At 31.4% G+C, this 26137-nt stretch overlaps 2 protein-coding genes across 3 annotated transcripts; both read right to left on the bottom strand.

Moving 5' to 3' along the window:
• Window positions 1-1451: 1451 nt before the first annotated feature.
• Window positions 1452-12277, bottom strand: LOC114164719 (epidermal growth factor receptor substrate 15). Of its 2 annotated transcripts, none has more exons than XM_028049466.1 (13): window positions 11851-12277; window positions 10472-11600; window positions 6726-6944; window positions 6400-6629; window positions 5725-5799; window positions 4940-5011; window positions 4765-4863; window positions 3940-4011; window positions 3743-3857; window positions 3328-3396; window positions 2923-3229; window positions 2704-2776; window positions 1452-2414 (listed from the first exon to the last, which is right to left on the bottom strand). In XM_028049466.1, the coding sequence occupies exons 1-13, from the start codon at window positions 11983-11985 to the stop codon at window positions 1728-1730; spliced, it is 3282 nt and encodes a 1093-aa protein (XP_027905267.1). In that variant the 5' UTR covers window positions 11986-12277; the 3' UTR covers window positions 1452-1727. The 2 variants fall into 2 exon arrangements, with proteins under 2 accessions (XP_027905267.1, XP_027905266.1); XM_028049465.1 differs by having other exon boundaries at window positions 2704-2779; window positions 11851-12275.
• Window positions 12278-15625: 3348 nt separating this feature from the next.
• Window positions 15626-16981, bottom strand: LOC114162345 (WUSCHEL-related homeobox 8-like). The gene is made up of 3 exons (XM_028046201.1): window positions 16641-16981; window positions 16063-16473; window positions 15626-15911 (listed from the first exon to the last, which is right to left on the bottom strand). Exons 1-3 carry the CDS (start codon window positions 16810-16812, stop codon window positions 15850-15852), a joined length of 645 nt encoding a protein of 214 aa, XP_027902002.1. The 5' UTR covers window positions 16813-16981; the 3' UTR covers window positions 15626-15849.
• Between the last annotated feature and the right edge of the window lie 9156 nt (window positions 16982-26137).

Here is a 26137-nt window from a genome sequence, read left to right as displayed (position 1 = left end):
AATATACATTTTCTATTAAAATTTCTTCCATTTTCCACGGGTTTAACGGGATATTTCACTTTAATTATGAAGGTCTAAATTAAAGAAAACAATTACCTTATTTCTATTAAGGGTATATAACTTTTCGTTGATGCAGACTAAAAACAGTGTTTAAAGAAAAATGGCATCATAATAAATTAGTATCTGCAAAAACGTGAAGTCTAGTTTTTTGGCTGAATTTTTTGTATTTTACTGGTTAAGTATTAAATATACACTGTTTTTATATTTTAAAGATAATTTTAATATATTTTAATATTTTAAAATTAATAACTATCGATATCGATTTTGCAGATAGAGAATCCAAACAAAAAAAATGTGTGACGAAGCGTCTTACGTCAAAATATAGAAACGTGAATAAGTCGCAGTGCACGAAAGAAGAAGAACATCAAATTCTGGAAACGGTGGAAGAACTGAATAGAAAAAATCAGCAGCAGCAGGTTCAGTTCATACTGCATAGTTGCAACTGGAACATATGAATATTATTACACAGAACGTGAAAAATGGCTTTTTTCTTCACCACTCACGGGAAACCTGAGTATTCAACATAATGTGATCTTTCTTATTTGTATTAGTAGTATAGAAACTTCTTTCAAAGCACTATGGTATAATACAATATTTTTCCAAATTATATACTGTTTATAATATTCACTCAAATAACATTCTTTATTATTATTCATGATTAAAATTTGATATACTCAATTTTAAACTTTAATTTAACACAACATCACTAAAGAAAATAGATTACAATATTTATCAAAACAAAATATACTTATTTAATTTAAAAAGGTTTATTATACTTAACAATATATAGAGAGAGAGATCGTTTAGTTATTGCAATAAATTTAATTTTATACATTATTTATAATTAAATTAATAAATACATTCAATTATGGATACACTCAAATCATTAATTTAAATTTTATTTTTACTATCAAATAATTTATTTATTTAACAAAAATATCAATATTAACTAAATCTAACAATTTATTAAGTTATTACAAAATAAATTTTAAAGATTACAGATGTTATAAAATATTAGCTATTTTTATTATTATATTTTTAATTTTTTAATTTGTTTATAATTTTGTTTTTTTAATTAAAAAATTGAAAAAGTAAATCGGTGTGTTAGAATGAAGGTCAGAATCATACTTCAAATTAAATTTTGATAGTGAACAGCAAACAGTTATTTGAATAAATGTTGTAAATAACGTCATTTGGAAAAAAGAATATTATATTCGAACTACTTTGAATTATTTTTTTACCAAATTCTAATAATAAAAGTAAACAGTATTATTTAAACAATTATTGTGAATAAAAGTAGTTTGAGCAATGTGAGTTATTGTGTCTGATAATAGTTAAATGAGAAGAAGCAGTCGAAAATGGCATTGGAATGCATGTAATGAAAAACCAAGAAAACAAAAACTTTGGATGCACTTGCCATTAAACTCAATAGTACAATCATGATACACAACAAGACATTTAATTTTATCTATCTATCTTTCACACTCGTCCGCGCATTACAAAAAAGAAAAAAGGAAAGAAAAAAGAAGAGGAAAAACTCTCTTCAAACACACCATATAATGTTACCGTCCAGCTTTTCTTCTTCTAGCTATACACAAAAAAATAGGCTATCATGAACAATCAAGGAAATGGAAACAAAGAAAACCCGGGGAAGAGTTGGATGGAAGCTAGAATGCACTCCAGTTATCTGAACCCTTTTTCGGAGAATGGTTTTCTGAAGAGACCTTAAAAGGGGCAGAGGAGCCAAATGGATCAGAGTCATCGAATGAGAATGGACCACTGGTGCTACTTATTGAGTCAAACCTTGCATGCCCTTGTTGACCGAAACCGAAATCATTGCTGCTATTCATGGAATCAAACCTTTGGAGCTTCTCAGGATTGTAACCAAAATCCTTGCTGCCACTTATGGAGTCAAACCTTGTGAATTTATCATTACTGTTGCCAAAATCTTTGCTGCTACTTATGGAATCAAACCTTGTGAATTTATCATTACCAAAGCCGAAATCCTTACTGCTACTTATGGAATCAAACCTTGTGAATTTATTATCATTGCCAAAGCCAAAATCCTTACTGCTACTTATGGAATCAAATCTCGTAAGCCTCTCTGGCTGTGGAGAATATCCACTTTCGTGCCTGAAGGAATCAAACCTTGACGTGTCAAAGAAATGATCCCCCGCCTCACTGTACCTGGGAGAATTTTCGAACTTGGAAACTGGAGTTGCAGGCACTGAATCATCAAAAGTAAATGGGCTTTTTGTCTGGAACGTGTTATCCGTATGTGTAGATCCTGTTCTGATGGGGTTTATACCAAAATCATCAGATTTGAAGAAATCTCCCTGCTCGAAGTCAGAGTCCTACAAAACAGAACGTAAAAAATTTAGTACGTAGTAGCTTTATATCATCAGAGCAACTTCATCTTTGAAAAATCACGTCCCTTCTTCTGTTATTTGGTAAATGTGCTAAGAAATCCATTCCAAAAATTATAATGAAAAAAGACCTCCATTGTCTATCTCTTACATCAATTCAGTATAGAAACAATCTCAAAAGAATTTCCCCGAGAACAATTATTAGTGAATAACGGCGACTAATTACGTTAATATCCTGAACATCACAAAATTTAAAGCTATGTGTAGAAAGGGTTACCTTGGTCTTGAAACCCCACACTGAGTCCACGTCATCATTGTTGTCAAATGCACCCCAGGTCGATTCGTCAAAACTTCTGTTGCCATAGATTATAACGTCATAATTACTAGATAGATGCCTCACTCAAAGGCATGCATTCAGAAACAAAAAAAAATGGGAATTGACAAATCAACCCCTCCCCCTGAAACACACCCTCGAGACAAAAATAAAACAAAATACCTGTGTGTTTCTGCATCTGTTTCAGAACCTTTTCCAAAGTGAGCATTTGAGAAGTCTTGAGAAGGACTCTCCAAGGTACTCCTCCCAGCTAGACTATCGTGGGGGCTTCTAGCCAGGTCTTCTTCACTATGTGCGTAATCCTCAACTGTATAATCACCGTTAGCAGAATTTTCTTGCTTCCCATTTGCTTTCATAGGTGAACCGTGAATAGAATTATCATCAGAGAAATTTTGTTCTCCGTCAATAAATACGGGCTTTGGTTTTGAAGATGCATTTTTGGGGTCAAAAGTAAGATCATTGGCAAATCCTAGAAGTAAAAAACGCAATTAATGAAACAAGTTAATTCATCAAAAAAAAAAAAGGGAAGAGTTTCGTAAGGATAAAATAAAAAAAGATCATGGCTACCTTCATCCTCAAATTTATCCCAATCTTCATCCCAAAGTGCAGCTCCCTCTGGAATTCCAGGTTGCCAACCTTATAGTTCATTAGGTTCATACACGCACACCAATACAACAACATTAAAGTTAGAAACAGAGAAAAAAGCATTCACTTGTAACACATATAAGTAATTTATCAGTCACTTGATATGCAATGCCCTTGCTTTTTTGAAAGAGGGTCCTTGGAAAAATACAGTCTTACAGATCACAAAAAGAGGCTTCCACAGAAGCATTAATATAAAGAATCACATAAACTAATCACATCTATTGAGTAAAAATAAATCATAAAATTGTTGTTGCAAAATGATTATTTCAGAATTGACAAAGAACATAGTTGATCGAGAAAGAAGACATGATGAGACAAAATGAGTTATAATAATTACCAGCAGGAAGCTGAACCATTGTAATTGACTTCACATCTATCCCATGTTTCTTGCACCGATCAGCTAGAGCCTTAAATAATTCCTCAAGATCTGACTGTATGCGTTCAGCACGGACCTGTGGATTTTGCTAAACATCAGTAACAGCACAAGACAGGTTCCCCAGAACTCCCCATCTTTATTCCAGAAATAAAATTCACCTGAAGAATGCCATCTGCACTGCCTCCTTGTTCAATTTTGACAATGGCTTGCTGCAGTTCCACCTTCCTTTCCTAAGTATGTACAGACTAATGGTTAAAGATGCATTGAAAATTGAAATGTAGTATATGATCTTTAGTGGTTAAACCTTTCATTCATGACAATAAATTTCAATTTACTTTCTGAAGTGAATCTATTCTTTGGAGAGTACGGTTATGATCTCTAATCTAAAAAAACAATTCTTGAAAAGAAAAGATAGCAAGGTGGCAACTTTCATGCTATAAGGATGCAACACAAAGCTACAGGATTGGTAGTGTTGTCAACTTTATATCTGTTTAGTTTACTTAACGTAAACTTGTTAAATTACTATTTTTAAAATTTTAACTTTTTTCTATAAACTGATTTTGTACATGTAATCATGTTAAATTATAGCAGTGAAAACTATCATCCTTCATCTATCATAATAAATAATAAAATGATTTTTTATCAAGAAAAAACATCAAAAATAAACTTTCAATAAAATATTGCTTTTATTTTTTTGTCAATAAAACATAATGATTATTTTAGAAAGGCCTCGTATCAAATTTTGCTTTAGGCTTAAAAATAAGTTGAGTCGGGCCTACATGCGTGCTTCAAGCAAGGGTAGTGCTTTTAGATATAAAACCCTCTTGAGCTTTAGCCTAACAACTTAAACTTTTAGTTGTCAGTCCTTCACAATAACATAAGAACAATCAATGCAATAAAAAATGTAGTGCATACCAAGTAAGCAATAACTCTCACCATTTAAAAATAGCCTATTTTTTCAACCATTTAGATTTTCTAATTACCTGTATATCACGAAATTTAGCTTCTTCAACAGTCAATTTTGATGCTATTTCGGCTACTTGTTTGTATTTCTCTTCATATTTCTTGCCCAATGATTCTGCCTGTAACACACCACCAAATGATAGCTAATTCTTTTCACATAAAAATGCATCACATTTTCAGAAGAAAGGATTATACCTCCCGCTTATCCGCAGATGCCCTTTCCGTTATCTCATTTAATCGATTATCACATCTGCTTTTATATAGAACCTAAAGTACAAGTAAACATAGGGGAAATGGGGAGCGAGTAAGTGCTTCATAGTCCTTTAATCAGATTGATATCATGCAATAAAAAATATTTAAAAATATCATATTGGATTTTACCCAATAAAATCCTTAACTAGATCCAGCTAAAATATCAACATAAACTACATTTACTGAAAATCATCTATTCCCTGCGTGCATGATTCCAGTTAGAGTTTCTTGGATTGAAAGAAAGTGGTTCCTTGCCCTCAAAATTTCCAATCTTCTTCCTAACCAGAAATCAATTCCTAGGCTTCAACCAAGGCTAACTAGAACCATAAAAGCCAAAAATTCCGTCACCGGTAGGATGATTTGCATTTGTCATAGCAAACCAAACTCTCCAGCTAAATTGCACAGCTTGGTACACTTACTGTGTTTTTTGAATTAGCTTGTATTATGCTTATAAGTTATACTAGTATAAACCAAAGAACTATTTTCCTTAGAAGTTATTTTCTGTAAAATCCGAGCAACCAACATTAAACATACAATAGTTATTCACATAACTTCAGATCAGAGATGGCCAATAAATTTATTTTTAAACACAGGTTTACTTGAAAGTGAGCCACCAGCGGTATGGCCAAGGAAGCCAACAAATAATTTATTTCAACCATGCTAAGCCTTAAGAAAAAAACATCAATCTAAGATCAAAATATAAAAGAAACAAGATATGAATTACAGACCAGCTCCTGCATTTTGTTCCGGTAAAGCTCCATCTTCTCTTTTGAATCCAAAATCACGAGCTGAGCTTCTTCAGGCTACAATGGCAAAAACAAACATTTTTTATTTATAATATCTCAAAATGTGAAAGAGAACCAAGACCATTTAAAACTGAAAAGATCTGGTTGAGGAAATTATAAGACTCGTAATTCATTTCAATTTTACTTGTGAAATTATAATCAACACCAAAAACTAACTTGGGTCCACCCAGCAAACAATCATCATTAATTCTGAAGGGAGTACCAAACAACTGTGAACCTGTACTTGTGTGTCCTTTCCTTTCTACTGGAACAAGATTTTGGCAGAAACAAGGAAACAGTCGTTTTACAGGAGGCTGCAATTTATACAATTATTTGATGTATTTGGTTGGGAAAGAAAAGCCTCACAATTTCAAAGGTGTCTCTTTACCTTACACTTGTTTGTAGATATATAGTCGAATCCCTGGCTTTAGAAGGAGTTTTATAATTTTCAATTTCTATAAAGTGGAACTTCAAAACAAACATAAACAAATGAAGATGAAGGAATGATAACTATGAAAGAATAGGAGACAAAGCATCTTCCTTGATGAAAACAAAAAACAAAAGCATCAACAAAAAAAAAACATTATGGATAACCTTCACTTTCATAAATATAAATACCTTTTTCTCTGCAGTTGTTGCATCTTGAGGCTTTGTGTTCGATGCATTCTGCTCACCACTATCTGTGCGATTCAGAAAGGACTCCTCCAACACAGGTGTTCCTGATTTTTGCTGGTTGGGCTGCGTAGTGAAATCAGCCTGAGCAGAACTTCCATGGACTGGTGGCCTGAAACCAGCAGTTGGTGCCACTGGCCGAGCACCTGGCATCCCTTGTTGCTGCTGCTGAAAACCTTGAGATGGATAAAAGTAGACAAATTCATCAACAGAAGTCCTATATAAGAGAAAAAGAAAAGAATGTTGGAGATAGAGTAAATAAGAGAAAATACCTTGGTTGATACCCCAGGCTGCATTTCCAGGAGCATTTTTTGGTTGGCCTGTCATAGACATCAATGTCTCATCAAACATGACATTGCTTGGAAGAGACTGTGGAAGAGGACGACCTTCCCTGTACCGTTCCATCAAATAAAGAGCAAAGCAAAACTCCTTCAAAGAAAGCATGCTATCATTGTCCTGATCAGACAAGTCCCACACCTTCTTTAAAACCTCTGCACAAAGTCCACGGACTACGTTATTGCTTTCGGAGAAATGCCAAAAAGGTCATCCGCTCTCCAAGAAAATTTCAAAAATAGTGAAGCTAAGAAACAGTCCAAAAAACATAGTAAAGAAACAAATCTAGTAAGAGCATCTTATCAGTGTAGTTTACTTAGTAGCATTCAAGAATTGAATAAATAGGACAGTTAGCATGCTTAGCAAAGAAACTGGCTGTCTGATCGAGTAAGGAAGTTAGTTAGGACAGTTATTTTAGTTAGTAGGAAGATATTTGAGAGGTAAATAAATATATAGGAGGATGATATTCAACTTTTACTAACAAATTTCCAACATAGCCAACAAGGTTGGATTTCAAGAGGATAGTAATATCAGGCGTGAGTTTGGATAGTTATTGTACTTAGTAAAAGGGTGAAGTCAATTACATGCCATTTGAGAGATAAATAAGTAGCTGGCCGACGTAAAGAAACAAATATTTTATCTTGTATTATATCATTTGAGAATTCAGCTACTCTTATTTGTTTGGATGTGGAGCGAAATAGAGAGGAAAGAAATACGAAGCAATAATACAAATATAGAAGAAGTAAAATAGAAAAGCTTATGCCATTTGAACGGATAGAAATAGGAAGCGAGAGATTTTTTTTTCCCTTTGTTTGGATGAATGGTAAAGAGAATGAAAAAAAAAATAAACAAATTATGTGAAAAATATTTCAAAATAGTTAAAAAGTATGATGTTTTAATAGAATATTTTTTTATAACATAAAACAAATTATTATTTTTTAATATTATATTATAATTTTTAAATAGTAAGTAAAGCAAAAAAGATAGATCATTTCCCCTTCCATTTCATACCACTTTAGGAGGAAGATACTTTTTTGTTGGTTCGCATGAAAATGAATCCCCTCCTTCCTAGTTGTCTTTTCAAACTACCTGCGCAGACAGTATTTTTATCATACTTCTCTCCTTCATACTTCCTTCCGCCCCATTTCCACCAAAACAAAATAGAATTAGTGAAAGGAGAAATCGTCTGTCAAAAGTAACCTCTTAAAAGAAAGATCTCTCTCTTAATTTCTGTTATTTTGCAGTCAAGAAAGTCATGCTTTCTTTTCTATCTTCCATTTAAAAATCCAAGTTCCTCACAGTATAACAATGTGAGCCAAGCCAATATGTTCTACTTAACATAGCAGATCATGAATTAGCTCACAAATAACTAATTCATGTAGGATGAATGAGATTTGGACATGGTTGATTCTATTGGTTCATACCTAATGTATATATAAATGCGGAGTTTATCTCGGGTCTAGTCATTTTCCCTTAAAAAATAATCAAGCATAACACCAGGAAGGAAAAAAAATCAACAGGAATTTGGCTTTAATAAAGTTCTTGTGGTTCATAGCCAGTAAATTTCAAAATGTTGAGTTGATCTATTTCTCAGGTCTAAATCAAATGACTGTCATCTATCATAGAATCCAGCTGAAACTCAAGCTATCAGTATTTCTTGTTATTCTCCTAGAAATTTTAATTATTGTGATTCTGAGGTCAAACATGAGGATTTGGAATTGATAGGGATTCTTGGTTCAATAATAAAATACATTTATAAGTGTGTAGTTGATGATCTTAGGTCTAATAACTATAACCCATTATATATCTCTTCTCAAATTATCAATATCTTCGTTACCTTTCTTTCTTAAAAAAATGATCCATTATGATACAAAGTAATTCATAGTATGAATGACTTGGATTAAAATGGGTGGGGTGCTGCAAACCTACAATCATTTAAACTCAAGCAAATCCATGTGATATTATTACAAAGAGATGTGTGTTTTCACTACATGTTTCTTTGGAGTTGAAGATAGTTATTGTATCAGGTTCTAGGACGACAGTGGGAATATTTGTTTCTTAGAGGTTTTCCCTTGCTTAGATGTTGCTCTTTTATGCATAATTTTCCACCAACAAATTATTCATATCTCTTGAACTATTCACATTAATAGAAATCTAATTGAATTAGAGGCCCTTTCACTCGATTCTACTCAGTGCGACTAATATACAAGAATTTCAACTATAAATTATTCACATCTCTTTTCTAAATATTAATAAATTCTTTTTCAGCTTCTAATTTATTCTCCTAAATCCTAATCCTTTTAATCTGCACAACAGTACTTTACTGAACTGGTACAAATTAAGTGTTGCAGATTTCTAGACCTCGCCCTGCTCTTTCTCCTTATACCAGTGCTATTTTCGGATAATTGAAAAGGAGCAATCCACATTCCCACTTCATATTCCATTGCTTATTTAAAGCTATATACATATATATCAAATTACTCTAAGTCAGTTATAGATATGAAAAGTTTTCTAATCAACAACCAGATGAATAGGAACTGACTAAATTTAAGAAGATATGAGAGAAAAAATTACAAGTGACAAAATGTGAGATGATATTTGGGAGGAAAGTATAACAACTGCAAAATGTTGCATTTGATCACAGATAAGTCAAGTGGCTTATTGAATAAAGTAGATTAAGAGAAGTTCTACCCTGTATTCAAAACAGGGATTGTTACTTCATGTTCTCTGGGGATTCTCAAATAATAAAATCTGTTTCCTCTCAACTTGTGCGGATTCTCAAAGGTTTTTGATGGAAAAAGGATACTACAATTTTAAGGCAACGTGTAGTTAATGCAATTGTCCAGTATGGTCAGTGAAGACTATTGATGTTTTCAAGGACGTCCTCTTTGCCCTTACATTTGTAATGAGATTGTATTATTTTAAGCTTAACAATAAATACTGTTCTTAACCAAAAAATAATAAGAATAATAAAAGAGGACAATAGTGTTGAAGAGCTTCTCTATTTTAACGGGTGTACCATATGTTAGTGGCGTTTTCTACGTTTCCATGGGATACTAGTTTTCTTGGTAAGTTTGTTCAAGAAAGAATACTTATCCTACTGTCGTTATTCCTTTCTAGTAAAATATTTCATTTAGTTCATTAGATTCAAAACAAGAACATTTCCCCACTAAGCGGATTCAGCAACATGGACCAAACAATGACATTATATTTTGTCAAAACCCAATTTAAATCTAGGTATTTTTTAGTGCATTATTTTACAATTTTCCTTTTTCTTCCTCTACTTCTACTTACTTTGCTATCCTCCATCTAATGAACTCTTCTTACCGAGACTTCTATGAATCTTATCATCGCATGGTCAAATCATCTTAGGCAAGAGATAAACTCTTGTAGCAATTCATCACCCACCATTCAACACCATAAAGCATCATTGTCAGTCGTAAGTTTGCTCAGTAAAAACCAATAAAAATTCCAGCATCAGTGCACAGTAGGTTGTTCCTTGTCAACCAAAAAAGCCATTGGGCACACCCTTCCCATCCCAAAACAAATCTGAATTCAAGAAGCTAAAACTATAATTTTAAGGTGACTATGGTTCTTGTTATGTTTTTGACAAGCCATCACATTAAGGTACCAACTTCCATGAAAATTACATCAAAAAGGGTCAGTCAGAACGAAACAGGCTTACCTATTGGTAATCTCCAGCTTAAAAAAAGACTGCGTGCCTGCTCCCCAGTGATCTTCCCATCCCTGTCAGTGTCAACTTCCAAAAACACCTTTGTATATTTCTGCACATCAGTAGGTTTCATTTTTGGCCAAGAAAGCTGCACATTGTCAGAATTTGCATTTCCAACCCCACCTGTCATCCCAGATGGTGTATGTGGAGAAGAAGAAGCTTGAGGTTTAATTTGCTGGTTTGGTGCAGACTGTGGCCGCTGAAACTGACTATTTGCAGGCAACACTGATGAGAATGCACTCTGCAATGAATCTAGTGAATTTTGCTTATTTGCAGGCTGGGGACCAGTGGAAACAGGAACAATGGCTGATGAGACATTGGAAACAGAATAACTGTGCCCAGCAGGTTCTTGTTTCGGTGTTGATGAGGCGGCAGAGAAAAAATCATTGCCCAAAGCTGGATTGGAAGAGAACCCATTTCCAGAAACACCCAATGCTTTAGTGTGAACAGTTGTTGACTGGGGCATTGGTGAGACTGGAGATAACTGTGGCATTGGAGAAACTGGAGATGACTGGGGCATTGGTGAAACAGGAGATTGTGATGTCTGTAAGGCAGCCGACGGGTTCATTCCTGCAGGTCTGGTGGCCACCATACCAGGCCTGGCTTTATTCCAATCATTTGAGAGCCCAGGATTTGAGAAATTGTGACCACCCATGTTAACTCCTCTAGAAATATCTGGGCCTGCAACACCCTGTTGCAGATGCGGAGCGCCAGAAACAGGCATGGATTGATGAGGTCTGATGGCAGGATTCTGCTGCGAAGGATAATATTGCGGGTTTGCACCAGGACCTGCTAACCCTTGTCCTCTATAGGCAAAACCTTGAGCCGAATTGGGTGCAGTAACACCCATCTGCCCAACAGACCCAGCATGGGGCCTCGCATTCGGGACAGGTTGAGGTACAGAAGCAAGATTAATCTGCGGCGCAGGGATTTTAGCAGCAGCAGGACCATATAAAGCTGCCTTCACAATGTCAGGCGTTAAATCTCGCTTACTCTGAGCCACAGTAACTAACCTCAGAGCATTAAAAAACTCTGCGCGTCCAAGGAAACCAGTTTTGGCCTGATCAGCATACGCCCACACCTGCAACTCACACCGAGAACACGAAACATTACACAAGAATAATCTAGATCGGTTAACATTTTCAAGGAAAAGCGAAACGAAGGATGGACGAAAGCCTAAATTAACTATCCTAAGCACACAATAACGAAAGTATAACCATCGACGCTGAAAATCCAATCCCTCCAACAAAAAACACATACCGAAACAAGCAATTTAAGTGTAGTGAATCGAAACGTTTGCTCTGGATTAGAAATTATAAACAGAATAAAACCTGAGCGAGGACTTGTTTGGGCAAATTGGATCCCATGAAAAAAGAGACGGCTTCAACTCCACTGATTCTGCCATCTCCGTCCAAATCTGCTCTCCTGAAATACGCTTCGAACTGATCCATGTTGGGAGCCGCCATTGCACTCCCTTCGTCTTCGACCGGAGAGCAGATCGGAGTGGGTTAGGGATTTGTTTCGTGGAATTGAGGAATTGCTGGGGAAGAGGGAATTCGATTACAGCGTGTTTGTGCGCGAATTGGCAGATTTGGAAGAAGCAAGGGAAGACCAAAAAGTGAATTGAGAAGTGGTTTTATTTTGATTCCCGGCGAGGTGGCTGAGATGCGCCTCCTTCTCCAACTGCAACGACCGCAGCACTGGCTGTGCCTAAACGGAGGAATCCCAATTTCACTTGCATCTATCTATATGTATATCTCTACATATAGTAATTATCCCACCGTTCAGACACTCAGAACAAAATATATAAATATATATATATATATAAATAATAATAACGATACACAAACAAAAATAATGATAATATAATAACATAAGTTTCATAAATATAGCTAATTTTGATTTTAATTGTGTAGAAGTTGAAAACGTGTATATTATTATCTATGGGAACTTTTACACAAATATTTTATAAAAAATAAAAATTGAGTTATTATATCATTTTTTATACGTGACAACAGACTTGAATTTTTCCATCAAATAATATTAACATCAATTTAATCAAATGATCATATTGATTTTTTAAAAAAAATAAAAATCAATTAAATAAAAATAAATACAGAAACTATTAAATATCTAAATATAATGATTAAATTACTATTTAAACTAATTTATTGTTTTGGGCATCTAGGTGTAAAGATTATAAAAAAAATTGTCATTTTCATTAAATCATTAGTTAATGGTAAAACCAAAAGTCAATCAGCTGGCCTGGTAAGTAACATGGTTCTTTTTTTTTTTTCTAGGTAAAATAATGACATTTGTTTTCTAATACTTTTTTCATTTTTATTTTTTGCTTTCTTTTTTATCACTCGCATTATCATTCTATCAATGTTATTTATTGGAATTTTCAAAATATTAAGCAAGTTTGATCCACAGTTAAAGAAAACATTTTTTTTTTCTTTTGCTGTGTCATGTATAAAAAAATTACAACAATTATGTCTGGGTTATATCATTTATAAAATTAGAATAAACACATAAATGTGTATGATATGATATTTTGTTCTTTAAATATGAAGTTAATAATTTCATGTGAATAGAAAAAGAAATAAGCCTAAAAAAATCGGCATGTTTTTTTTTTCTAATGACCATCGTCATTAATCTATGTCAAATTAACAAATAAACATGTGCGGAAATAAATGTCAGTAACCTAAGAAATTAGTTATTTAATTATAACCTGAATTTAAGATATTAATGGCAATTAAATAGTTAGGGTTTAGTTGTTTTAGTGTAATATGCATGAGTTGTCGTAAAAAATTCAATACTTGTTCAATATTTATGGATAAAAATAATGATTTATTATTTTGATGATCCCTTTGGATTAATGTATTATATATTATATTTATTTGTCAAAAATAAATGTCAGTGTTTTTATTGTCATTGTGTAAAATTTTCTTATCTTTTTACTTTATTTATAATGAAAATACAAGGTTGTTTTAAGATTTTTTTTTCTTAATAATATTATGATGTGATGCAGAATCTAAATATATTTTAAAATGTTTTTATTATCTTTAAAGAAAGAGAATTTTTTATGAAAAAATTAAAATCTAGATTCTCATTACGCACGTAACTGTAGGGTACGCGAAGTAGTTCTTCGGTATCCTACCTATTAAATAAATATTTGTCTTGTACTCGTATCTATATTTGTCGAATATCCGTTATACGGATATTCGCATAATTCTTTAATATCTATGAATATCCACGATATCCGTGGATATTTAAAAAAATAAAAATAAATATTTAATAACATATTTTAATCGTAAATTCAAAAAAAATACAATACATAACATTCATAAATTTTAAACAAAGTCCAAATAATTCATTTAAATAGTGTTGAATGATAGTTTACAAAGAATTTGTTTTTTTAAACTAATTGATAAAAAAATAACTCATTCAAAATCAATATGTTAAAATTTTAATCATGTTTTTTTAATTTAAATTAAAGTATAGCAGGTACGGATATTCACGGGCAGTGGCGGAACTTGGACCAAAAATTTAGGGGTGCCAATTTATATTTTTTATATATAATTTACTAATTAAAAAAATTATTTATTTCTTTTACTTAAATCATTCTCACACAGTAATTCACACTTTTCAATTTTTAATTTTCCTAATGGATTGAATTCATGCAAAATAGGTATTTTAATTTCTATTACAATTCAAAATTATTCAACTAATTCATTATATAAAGTGAAAAACATAAAATTCCAACATTTATAATATAGGGTAATACTAATTTGAGAAGATATAATTAGAGTTCATGCTAAATTCATAAAAAGAATTCCTAAAATCAAATTAGTTTTCATATTAATTTAGGAAAAACTTAATTTAGAAGAAATATAGTAATGAGATAATCATAAATCTAATATGCATACTAGGATACTGATTCAAGAGATCTTGTGAATATGAGTTATTCGATCTTTCTACTCTCCAATCTCGTTTTCTCAATCTTTTTTTTTTTACTTTTACACTTTATTAATAGTTTACTTTAAAAAAAACTTTATGATCAAATACAAAACCTTAATCACTTTATTAATTAAGGTCCATAAAATTAATTTTTATTTTATATTTTAAAAATATATACACAACTTAATACGTAAATAATATATATATATATATATAACTTAATAAAAATAATATATAAATTTAAATTTAAATATATATATATATATATATATATATATATATATATATATATCTAAAATTAAAAACCTAGGGGAGCTATGGCTCCCCATGGTCACAACCAAGTTCCGCCTCTGTTCACGGGTACGGATACTATGATACATGTACCCGTTTATTAACATGCGGGTATTAAAAATACATGTACCCGTTACCCGCGAGTATCTATTTACAATATTCATTTCTTACTCGTTATGAATTTTATCCGGAGATACAAATTTTTTTGACATCCCTCTTTCTCACCTCGTTGAGAGGCCATGCCTCCACCTCTCATAAAATCGGCATAGGTATTTCTAATTACGATATTAAGATATATGTATTTGAGACTGCAGGTCATTTATATAGTTTGCATGAATATTTAGGAATTTAGATTCTCTCTTAAGTTTTTTTAATTATTTCTACGTTGTTTCTTCGATATACATTAATGATTATTAATTTTAAAATTTTAAAATATATTAAAAAAATTCAATATCAATATAGTATTTCTTTCCTAGTCGATATCAGGGAATAATACTAGAAAATTTAATAGAAAAATTGAACTCAATATAGTGGGCAAGTGAAATTGAAATTCTCTTAAACTTATTTATAACATTTTGTGAAGTCTTACATCCTTAATAAACAATAAACTATGTACTCAAATTAACAACTTAATATCCACCTTGATACCTCTTATGGATTTATATACTAACCACAACAATATATTTACCATGCTTATACATTAATCTATTTCTCTTCTCTATCAAAATATGTGTGTGCTCTATAGAGCAAAGTTGGATGTCGGTGGGTTTGTGCAAAATGGTGATTGAGTAATACAAAGAAGAAAAATGAAAAAATGATGACGTTATAAAGACACTTATATTAAATAAACAGTTGTGCACAACTCACACTCACTACTAAATTTTGATTCCATGAAGAAGGAATAATTAACTCTTCTTGCCATTTGTCAGTATAAATAACTATATACTAATATTTAAAATAACATCAAATAACTAATGTTATATATCAAGTATCAAAACAATACAAAAGGAGACTAGTGTTTGGGTGATGATGAACTGAAAAAGTGAAGAGTCTTCAACCCATGCATTCCACAGATTCTGTCAAAGAAAATAAGAGCTGTAACAGCCTGCAACTTCTATTTTACTCAGCAATTGGTCAAATCCTGCATAAACAAATCAACGGAATTTGAATTGCATATCTTCAAATTAAAAACAAGCCTATGAAGAATTCTGAAAAAACTTAATCGATCATGTTCTTAATTTTTGTATGCATGTTTATCAAGAAATTCATCCTGAAAGATTAATTAACAATACCTAAGTCAGGACTGTGGATGTACATGTCCTTCATCCTATGAGGTGATGAATTCTCAAAGGGTTGAACAACCTGAACGCTCTCGGCGGCGCGTATCTTTTTCTCTCTCGGAGACTCAACTTCCGCCTCGGCTTCTGGCTCCGGCGCGGCGGGAGCGAGTTGCTTCCTCTTCGAACGAGCCCTTCTGTTCTGGAACCAGTTATACACATTCGTCTCTGATATTTGGCCGTGTTGCCCCAGTTCGGTGGTTATCTCCTTGATCTTCTGCTTACTCGGAGTGCCATTTCCCTCATCGAAAATTCGCTCCAGAATTTGAAGCTGCAGAGGCGTCGGAGTCCAACGCTGCCTCGCCGTTATCTTGTGTCCAGAACACGCCATCAACGGATCACAGTACAAATTACCCAGCCTCAGCCCTGACCCAAAACATCACAACAGATAAACCAATTTTATGAAATTAAGTCCCACATCAGATAAAAAATATAACCTACAACCCTCGTTTTCTATATAAATAAGTGTGTCGTTCCCTCCAATTATTCGATCTATAGAGTTAGTTAGATTTAGAAAAGAAGCGAGGAAAAACCTGCGAGGTCTTGCTGGGTGGTTACTGCTTTGTGCATCTCTACAAGCTGTTCGCAGATGGTGGCGTAGACGGATATCTGTTGCCGGAGCAGTTCCATTTGTTCGTCGGTCATCACTTTAACGTAAAGGCTTTCGATTGCGGTTGAGGTATCTTGGTGATGTTCTGCCTCCATTTTTTTTGTCTCCTTGTTAGTTGTTGCAGAAACAAGAAAATGATTCAGTTTTGTTTGGGATTGGATTGCATTTTGCAGAGAAAGGAAGCATTCTCAGACCTCAAGTCAAAGCTTAAAGTAGCGTAGTTTACTGCGCGATTTAGCCTAATACCGCAAATCTCGCAGGTTAGCCTCTCCTTTCTTCTTCCTTTTTTTAACTTTAAGCTTACTTTCTTTCATTAAAAAACATTTTACATGAAAATGTCTCATGAATATCATTTTACCTTGATTTTTGAATGTTTGTATGAGACAAACACAATAATAATCACAAATAATGATAAATTAATGGAAATAAATGAATAAATAATTGTAAGTTTGTTTTGAGGCTGTAGTTTAGGAATAGAAAGAAGAAGATGCGTAATTAACGCTCGTCCCACGCGTACGCTAACATCAAAATTATGAACCATATTTATCCTTACGAAATTTAAAGATATATGATAAATAGAAGATTAAATACGTACTTTGGTTAGTAACTATATAAATTGAATAGAAAAAATATAAAAGATTACGATCAGTTGTATGAAAATAATATCACGTTAATTGATTTTTGTTTAATAAAGCATTTATAATTTGTTTCATATGTGGTTGATGATTTTATTTTGTAAATTTTTAACTATTATAAAATGTGTTATTAAACATCGTTTTACCATAATTTATTTTCAATATAATAAATACTACTATAAACTTTTGTGATTACAAAAGCATTACAACATTACAACAGTCTCTAACCATTTGCCAATGAAACAGGGCCCATTTTCATTTCTATTTAAGCCCGTTAATACTATGACAAGGCCCAAGGATGTTGGTAACAATGGACTAAGTGCTCTGAAATCACAAGTAGGAACAACTACTCCCCGAAGACCAAAAAGATAAGTCTGAGATCACAATTTTTCATGTTTTTCAAATGAGTTTTATTTTTTCCAAATATTACTTTTTTATACACTATTTTTTTTTCTTTCAAAAAGTACTTTTCCAATCTTCAACCTTTTATTTAAAAAAAATCATATATATATATATATATATATATATATATAATACTCTTTTAAAGATATTATATTTTTTAAAGTCATTAATTTCACATTTTTTAGTGTCTCTCGTTTTTTTTATACTTTTTGACATTCTAAATATATTTTTTATTTTATTATTCTTAATTGTTACTTTACTCCGTATTTTTTTTACCTTATCTAATGCTTTTATCTTAAAAAGATATATGTTTTTCTTACAAAATGGTTTCGCAAATTATTTTATTTGTTCTCCATGAGCAGTATTTTTTTAAAATGATATATGGTCTTGTAGTTCTACTATGGTCTGGATGTTACGATTCAAGTTATTTAAGAATTTTGCAGACTTTTTTTTCAAGTTTTCTTTATGATGAATTTCAGTTCCATTCCTTCTTTCATCTCTATCTTGTAGGTATTGTATAATTTTCGACTATTTTTTTACTTCTAGCATACAATTCATTTGTTACTAAATTGGCTTTTCCTGGTTTAAGAGAAGATAACTCTTTGAAGACACTGCTCTAAAACAAAGAAATACAAGAACTATACTAACCCTTAGAATTGAAAATATTTACTAGGACTCAATCTCATATATTAAATCGAATAAAATAAATAAAGAATAATATTAAAAGATAATTAAAAAACATTATAGTTATATTCCAAGTAAAGTTTTTTAGTACAGAAACTTAGACTCTGACTGAGAATGAAAATTGTATGTAGTTAGGTATATGCATTAAAGTGCATAATAATTAAGTAGTCCCTGAAAGAAGGGCATAGATGGGTGTAGTTATTGGACATAGAAAGAGTGGAATGAATGAGTGGATTGTGTTTTTAATAATAAGAGAAGATAATGCTATCATAGCTATTTATAATAATTCAATATATTCATCACTTCCCAATCGTGCTAAATGCATCAATACTTTTTTGTAGGAGTCTTTTGTCTTCACCAACCTCTTGACCAAAATAAAATTCAAAGCTTTTTAAAAAGCTTATTTATATAATTGAACACCAACACTTACTAATGCCCAATATAATTCATTTTTTGTAAATAATTTGATATTTGACTTTGATTGAATCTAATCAAAGAACTAAACTTGTCATTGTCATAAAACGTTGGATTCAATGAATTTTTACAAGTTTTTAAAGGTTGGTTCTCGTACCTTAAAAATTAACATGTATAACTTTCATAGCGTTAAATTTTGTTCATATGAATTCTGTAATATTCAAATGGATAATAATAAATATAACATAAATTAAGGATAAAAAATCTATATTTAAATATGAAAAGTAGTAACAAAAAATAAATAAATTACAAGAAGTGATATATAACTTATAAATTAGGAAACTTTGAAATAAACTATTCACCGACCATGTGAGAATAATTGTTACATTTAATTTATAATATTTTTTCTTTTATTGTACTAACAACCATGTGAATACTTAATTTAATGAATCAACTATTTGAATATTTTTAGTTGGAGAGTTATGTGGTATTTCTGCTTTTTATTGTGGTGATTATTAGTTTAGATTGCGTGGCTCTTCCACCATTTTTTTAGCTCGTGTTCTTCTATCACGCCATACCAAATTTTCCTTTTCTTCATTATTTGTTGCACTCAATAAATTTTTTAATATATTTATTTTGCCTTTAAAAAAAACTACAGGCTGGGGAACACTGAGACTCTTTTATTCTATAACAAAAGAAAAACTCTTGATTATATAATTATATTTGAATAATTAACTTTAAAAAAAAAGTATTTGAAAAACATTACACCAACATATTTCTTCAATTACCCTAACTTTATAATTGTTTAAGACTAAATGGAATATAACTATAAGAAGCAAACACTGAACTAATTAGACTCGAAATATTTATCTATCCATTTAAATGAATGACTATATAACTTTAACTCTATTTAAGATTCTTTTTTTGTAAATACAATTATTATTATTATTATTATTATAGTTCTTACTAATGCAAGCTTGATATTTTTAAAACATAAAAAAGTATATCACGTGATCCTTGGTTGTGGAAACTGTTTATTAATCTTTAGAATAATGATTTACAAATCACCGTTTAAAATGAAGAATCACTTTTTATAGAAACATTTTTTTCAACTGCAATCGAAAAAATCCGAAATTTTGGATCTCTCAAACATAGCCTATCTCTCTCCTTAAATAAGGGATATAAGTAGATTTTACACATTTGAATTTTTTTAGCACAAGAATAAGTCCAAAAATCTAACAGATATAACGTAAAATTGAGCAGTAATATAATGTTTTTAAAATAAAAGAAAGAAATGTTTACTTCTTTCAATAACAACATCTCTTAATATAGTTAAAGAAAAATTCATAAATATAAGTATAATTTCCTCTAGTAATATTAAGTAGTAGTTCTTAACAGATGAAATTTGTATTTCAGTTTACAACAATTAACAAGTCCTACTAATCTATTGCTTATTTCAAAGATTAATTTTTTTTTTCAATTCAAAAAACCATAAACTAAAAATAAAGAGGGTAAGTTGAGTTGGAAAAGCAACATCTCCTCTCATTCCTTTTAATGGAGTCATTCCAATTTTAAAAAATTAGATTAATAAGTGCTAGAAGAAGATTACACTATTAAGAAAAAAGAACATCCAAATCCTTAATTAAGATATGCTAAATAAATGGAGTATATCATGAAAAGCTTTCACTCTCCACCCAAATCTTATGACATATCACCACATACCAATATATATATATATATATATATATATATATATATATATATATATATATATATATTAGAAAAAAGATCCCACTAAGTTATTCCTATTATAGATTATTGTTTCTTTTTTCATTAATGTGAACAAACTTGTTACCACCATGTTAAAAAATAGTTTGTTGAAAATTTAAATATGAGTTTAAGTCTCACATTAAGTAAAAATGAGAAAGTTGAACACCATATAAAGACTCCTAAATCTATTGTCTTAAGGTTTTAGGTTAAGAGTGATGTTAATCCCTTATATAGGTTCAACTCATGCTCATTAATGTTAAATATCTCCGGTGATCCTCTCTCGAATGACCCAACATAGTTGATGTGGGTTAGATAAACATAATTTTGAATTTAAATACGGAGAAATCACATACAAAGAATTTATCTTCTCAACTCACATAATACTATCTTTGATGAACAATGTAGAAAAAGTGTTGAAGTCTCTTTTTTATACAACAAATACAATACACAACAAAACCATTCAAAGTATGTGAGTGAAAAAAAAATTAGAAAGCTAAATTAAAAAATGAGCATCATTTAAAAAGGAAAGGAGATTATGTTTCATAGCAGTGGACACCAATAGGGAGAACAGTAGAGGATAATTAAAACCAATGATTATATTATATACTAAAATCACTTTCAATTATTCTTGACAAGATACCAATCAGCAAAAAATTTTAATTTTGTTCAGCAAATATAAGGACAATTAACTCTAAAATGATAAGAAAAAAAAATCTTCAATTGAAAGAGTGTTGATAAATTGTAACATGTAAATGTTTATTTATCTTTTTATGTATAGGACTATAGTTATTAGTGACTATGAATGAACTTTAAGAGTGTAAACTTAGTATCTTCGCTGATTGAACAAATTTTAACCATGTCTGTTTAACCTAAATTCTGAAAATATATATTTTATTTCGATCAAAAGCCCTCTAAAAAAATACCAAAAAAATGTGATTATTTTCAAAAGGAGACAAAAAAAATGATAAACATAAATTTGTTTAAGTATATCCATTAATATTTTAAATTTATTGCAAAACGTCGTACATCTAGGGAGTTATAATGATGAAATATGTAAATTTGTAAATTAATAAAATGTGTTTATATTTATTAAATAAAATATTTAATTGTGTCGTTTTTTCCCATCCACTAAACTTTTGGCCCACATATAATCAGTTTCAACTTTTCAATTATTCCTGTTTAATTTAATTAACAATATACGCAAAAAACAATTAGTGGAATTATGGATATAATCATGAGACAATGTAACTTTAAACTCTAAAAGTGACAAAAGAAGAAAGTTATTTGTTGCGGAGGTTCAAGTGGCATATTTATAAAAGGACTTCGGTTTAAATTTAACTATTAATTAAATATTAATTAATTTAATATTAATATTTGAGGTTTAAATAATAAATTTTAAATTTATATATATATATATATATATATATATATATATAATACTATTAAAATATAAATGCAAATTGTATAATATTAAAATAAAGCAAAAGATAATTTGTTTCAGAGATTAAAGTAGCATGTTTAAAAAGGACTTCAATCCAACTCCTAACTATTAATTTAATATTAATATTTTGAGCTTTAAATATTAATTTTGAATTTATTTATATATATATATATATATATTAATACAGTTAAAATACAACATCAATTTCTTAGAAAAAGAGTATAATAATAGGTAAAATAAATGCAAATTGTACAGTTAATATATTTGAGCTTTAAATATCAATTTAAGAACATTATATAGAAACAAAATAAATCACCTTAAATCTTGTGCAAAACAATTAATACTATAAAAAATATTTTGCTAACAAAAACAAATAAATGAAAAGGTATAATAATTAAAATGCAAATTGAGTAACTCAAACCAAATAAGTACTTGAGTAACTCAAGACCAAAAAAAAAGATAATTTGTTCTTCAATTACTTTTTTAAAAAAGGTTTAGGTTCAAATCCTAATTATTAATTTAATATTAATATTTTGAGCGTTAAATATATATTATATATATTATAATTAATACTGTTAAAATAAAAATTTCTTAAAAATATATATAATAATATTTAAAATAAATGCAAATTGTGTAGTCAATATATATATATATATATATATATATATATATATATATATATATATATATATGAGCTTTAAATATCAATTTAAAAATATGGAAAGAAAATAAAATACCTTAAATAACGTACAAAACAATTAATACTATAAAAAAATGAAAAGGTATATAATAGTTCAAATAAATGCGAATTAAGTATTCAAGGCAAAATAAATACTTAAGTAATTCAAGACAAGAAAAAAAAGTAATTTATTATTGAGGTTCAACTCGTATTTTTAAAATGGACAGGGGTTAACTATTAGTTTAATATTAATATTTTGAGTTTAAAATATTAATTTTAAATTAATATATATATATATATATATATATATATATATATATATATGTGATTAATACTATTAAAATACAGAATCTATTTCTTCAAAAATATATAATAATAGTTAAAAAAATTCACTAAATGTAAAGGAATAATAGTCTAAATAAATGCAAATTGAGTAACTCAAGACAAAATAAATATTTGAGTAACTCAAGACAAAAGAAAAACAGAATAAAATACCTTATATCCCGTGCAAAACAATTAATATTATATGAAAAAAAAATTTCACTAAAAAAATGTAAAGGAATAATAGTCTAAATAAAGGCAAATTGAGTAACTCAAGGCAAAATAAGTATTTTAGTAACTCAAGACAAAAGAAAAAGGTAATTTTTTTCTAAATGTTCAACTCGCATTTTAAAAAGAACTGAATTCAAATCTAAGTATGAATTTAACATCAATATTTTGATCTTTAAATATTAATTTTAAATTAATATATATAAATATAATTATTTAATACTATTAAAATGCAAAATATATTTCTTATAAAAAGGTATAAAAATAGTTAAAATAAATGCAAATTGTATAGTTAATATATTTGAGTTTTAAATACCAATTTAATAATACTATATAAAAACAAAGTAAAATACCTTAAATGGCGTGCAAAACAATTAATACTATACAAAAAAATATTTTGCTAAAACAAATGTATAGGTATAGTGTAACATCTCATTTAATAGTTTTCCATACTATCAAACAAAACATTAGATTATGATTAAACATAGCAGATAGTAGGAGCAAACATGCAGACGTAGAATAAACCTATCCAATACAGTCCTCCAACACTGATACATCTATGGACACATATACATCAGGTCAGAGTGGGTATAAGGGATACTAGACTACACCCAAGATCTCAAAATATATAATAAAAGTCTAACTATAGTGGCACTCCTTGCCAAGCTCCAACTTCTGCTCAAGAGGAAACGTCTCCATCTGGTTTCAGCTCTGCTCCCACCAAACATAGGTGATCATTGCAAAGGGTAATATGCACAAGTAAACACATAACAGGAAGGGTAAACTAACTGAAAGAGAACAAATATCAATGCACTTCACAACTTAAATTGTCATTTATAGCATGGAATTCAACCAAAAATCCTAGACTCGATATCCGGATTGTGTAAGTGACGTTAGAGCTCTTGGTGGCTTGCACCTGTAACAGTTCCCAGACTCTGCAGAGTCTGGACACATGGGGTGTTCACCCGACCGTTCCCAGGGTAAGTCTCCTCCACGTCTGAGACTTGATCGAGTCCGACGACGAGGACCTCCTGCTACTCCTCACGACATAATCATTTTACTCTACCTGAGCTTAAATGATTATTGGAGTTTCAGGATACCAACCATTTTAGATTCCTTACATCCTTACACACACTAAAATTCCTACTCGAATTTCCCTTGAAATTCCTTCCAAACTTCATCTCTTCATACTTACATTCATTCAATTAAATCATTCTATACATCAATGGTAACATTCCAATCATACGGAGCTTTCTTGAGCGAATAGCCCTCCCCACACTAGTGGTTGGGGTAATCCTCAAGAAAACGTGATCTCCCGCTGCAAACTCTAAAGGTCTTCTCCTCTGATCAGCATAGGATTTCTGTCTGCTCTGAGATGCCTTCATTTTTCCTTGTATCTGCTTGACCTTTTCTGTAGTTTGCCTCAGCAATTCTGGTCCTACAACAACCGACTCTCCGTCTTGGTACCAACACAAGGGGGTCCTGCATCTCCTGCCATAAAGAGCTTCATATGGCGCCATGCCAATGCTCGCATGGAAACTGTTATTATATGTAAACTCCACCAGTGGCAGAATTTCATCCCACATGCCAAGGTGATCTAGCACACATGTCCGCAAGAGGTCCTCAAGAGACTGTATTGTCCTCTCGGATTGGCCATCCGTCTGGGGGTGGTAAGCTGAGCTCATGGTTAGTCTGTTACCCATGGCATTCTGCAACGTCTGCCAAAAACGGGAGGTGAAACGAGGATCCCTATCAGAGACTATGCTCAACGGCACTCCATGCAGTCTCACAATCTCATTGATATACATCTGTGCCAACTTCGCCATGGACATTCTTAGGTTCACTGCGAGGAAATGGACACTCTTGGTTAGGCGGTCTACTATAACCCATATAGCATCATGGTTCCTCACCGTTCGTGGTAAATGGGTAACAAAATCCATAGCAATGTTATCCCACTTCCACTCTGGAATCTCCAACTGTTGTAGCATCCCTCCAGGCCTCTGATGTTCTGTCTTAGCCTTTTGACAGGTCAAACAGGATGACACATACCGAGCAATGTCCGACTTCATGCCCGTCCACCAGAACGATTCCCTCAGATCGTGATACATTTTAGTCATGCCTAGGTGCATGCTAAAACGACTCTTGTGGCCTTCTTCAAGAATCATGCCCTTCACCTCCAAATCCTCAGGTATGCAGACCCTGCCCCTGAATCTCAATACTCCATCACCTCCCATCTCAAAGTCCTTGGCCTTCTCTGTACCCAGACATTCCGCTGTCTCCCGTAATTTGGGGTCAGATAACTGTCTCTCCTTTATCAGGACGAGGAAATCACTAGATACGATTAGGCGGTTGCATCTAATGACGCCCTCTCCCAAAGTCACCTGTAACTGCATGTCTCTGAACTGTTCCACCAATTCCAACTCTCTGGCCATCATATAAGAGGCATGAACTGTTTTTCTGCTTAGAGCGTCCGCCACCACATTTGCTTTTCCCGGGTGGTACAACAGTTCGAAATCGAAGTCTTTTAAAAACTCCATCCAACGTCTTTGCCTCATATTCAATTCTTTCTGGTCGAACAGGTACTTCAGGCTCTTGTGGTCACTGAAAACTTGGAATTGAGCACCGTACAGATAATGTCTCCACATTTTCAGTGCGAAAACCACCGCCGCTAACTCGAGATCGTGTGTGGGGTAGTTCTTCTCATGACTCTTAAGTTGCCTGGAGGCGTAGGCAACCACTCTCCTTTCTTGCATCAGAACACACCCTAACCCCTGTTGGGAGGCATCACAGTATACCTCAAAGGGTCTACTGGTATCAGGAATCACCAATACAGGAGCACTGGTCAG

The sequence above is a fragment of the Vigna unguiculata genome, chromosome 9 (assembly GCF_004118075.2).
Source record: "Vigna unguiculata cultivar IT97K-499-35 chromosome 9, ASM411807v1, whole genome shotgun sequence".
Lineage (NCBI taxonomy): Eukaryota > Viridiplantae > Streptophyta > Magnoliopsida > Fabales > Fabaceae > Vigna > Vigna unguiculata.
The sequence above is the reverse complement of the archived record's forward strand: the minus strand, read 5'-3'. Positions and strand labels throughout refer to the sequence as shown.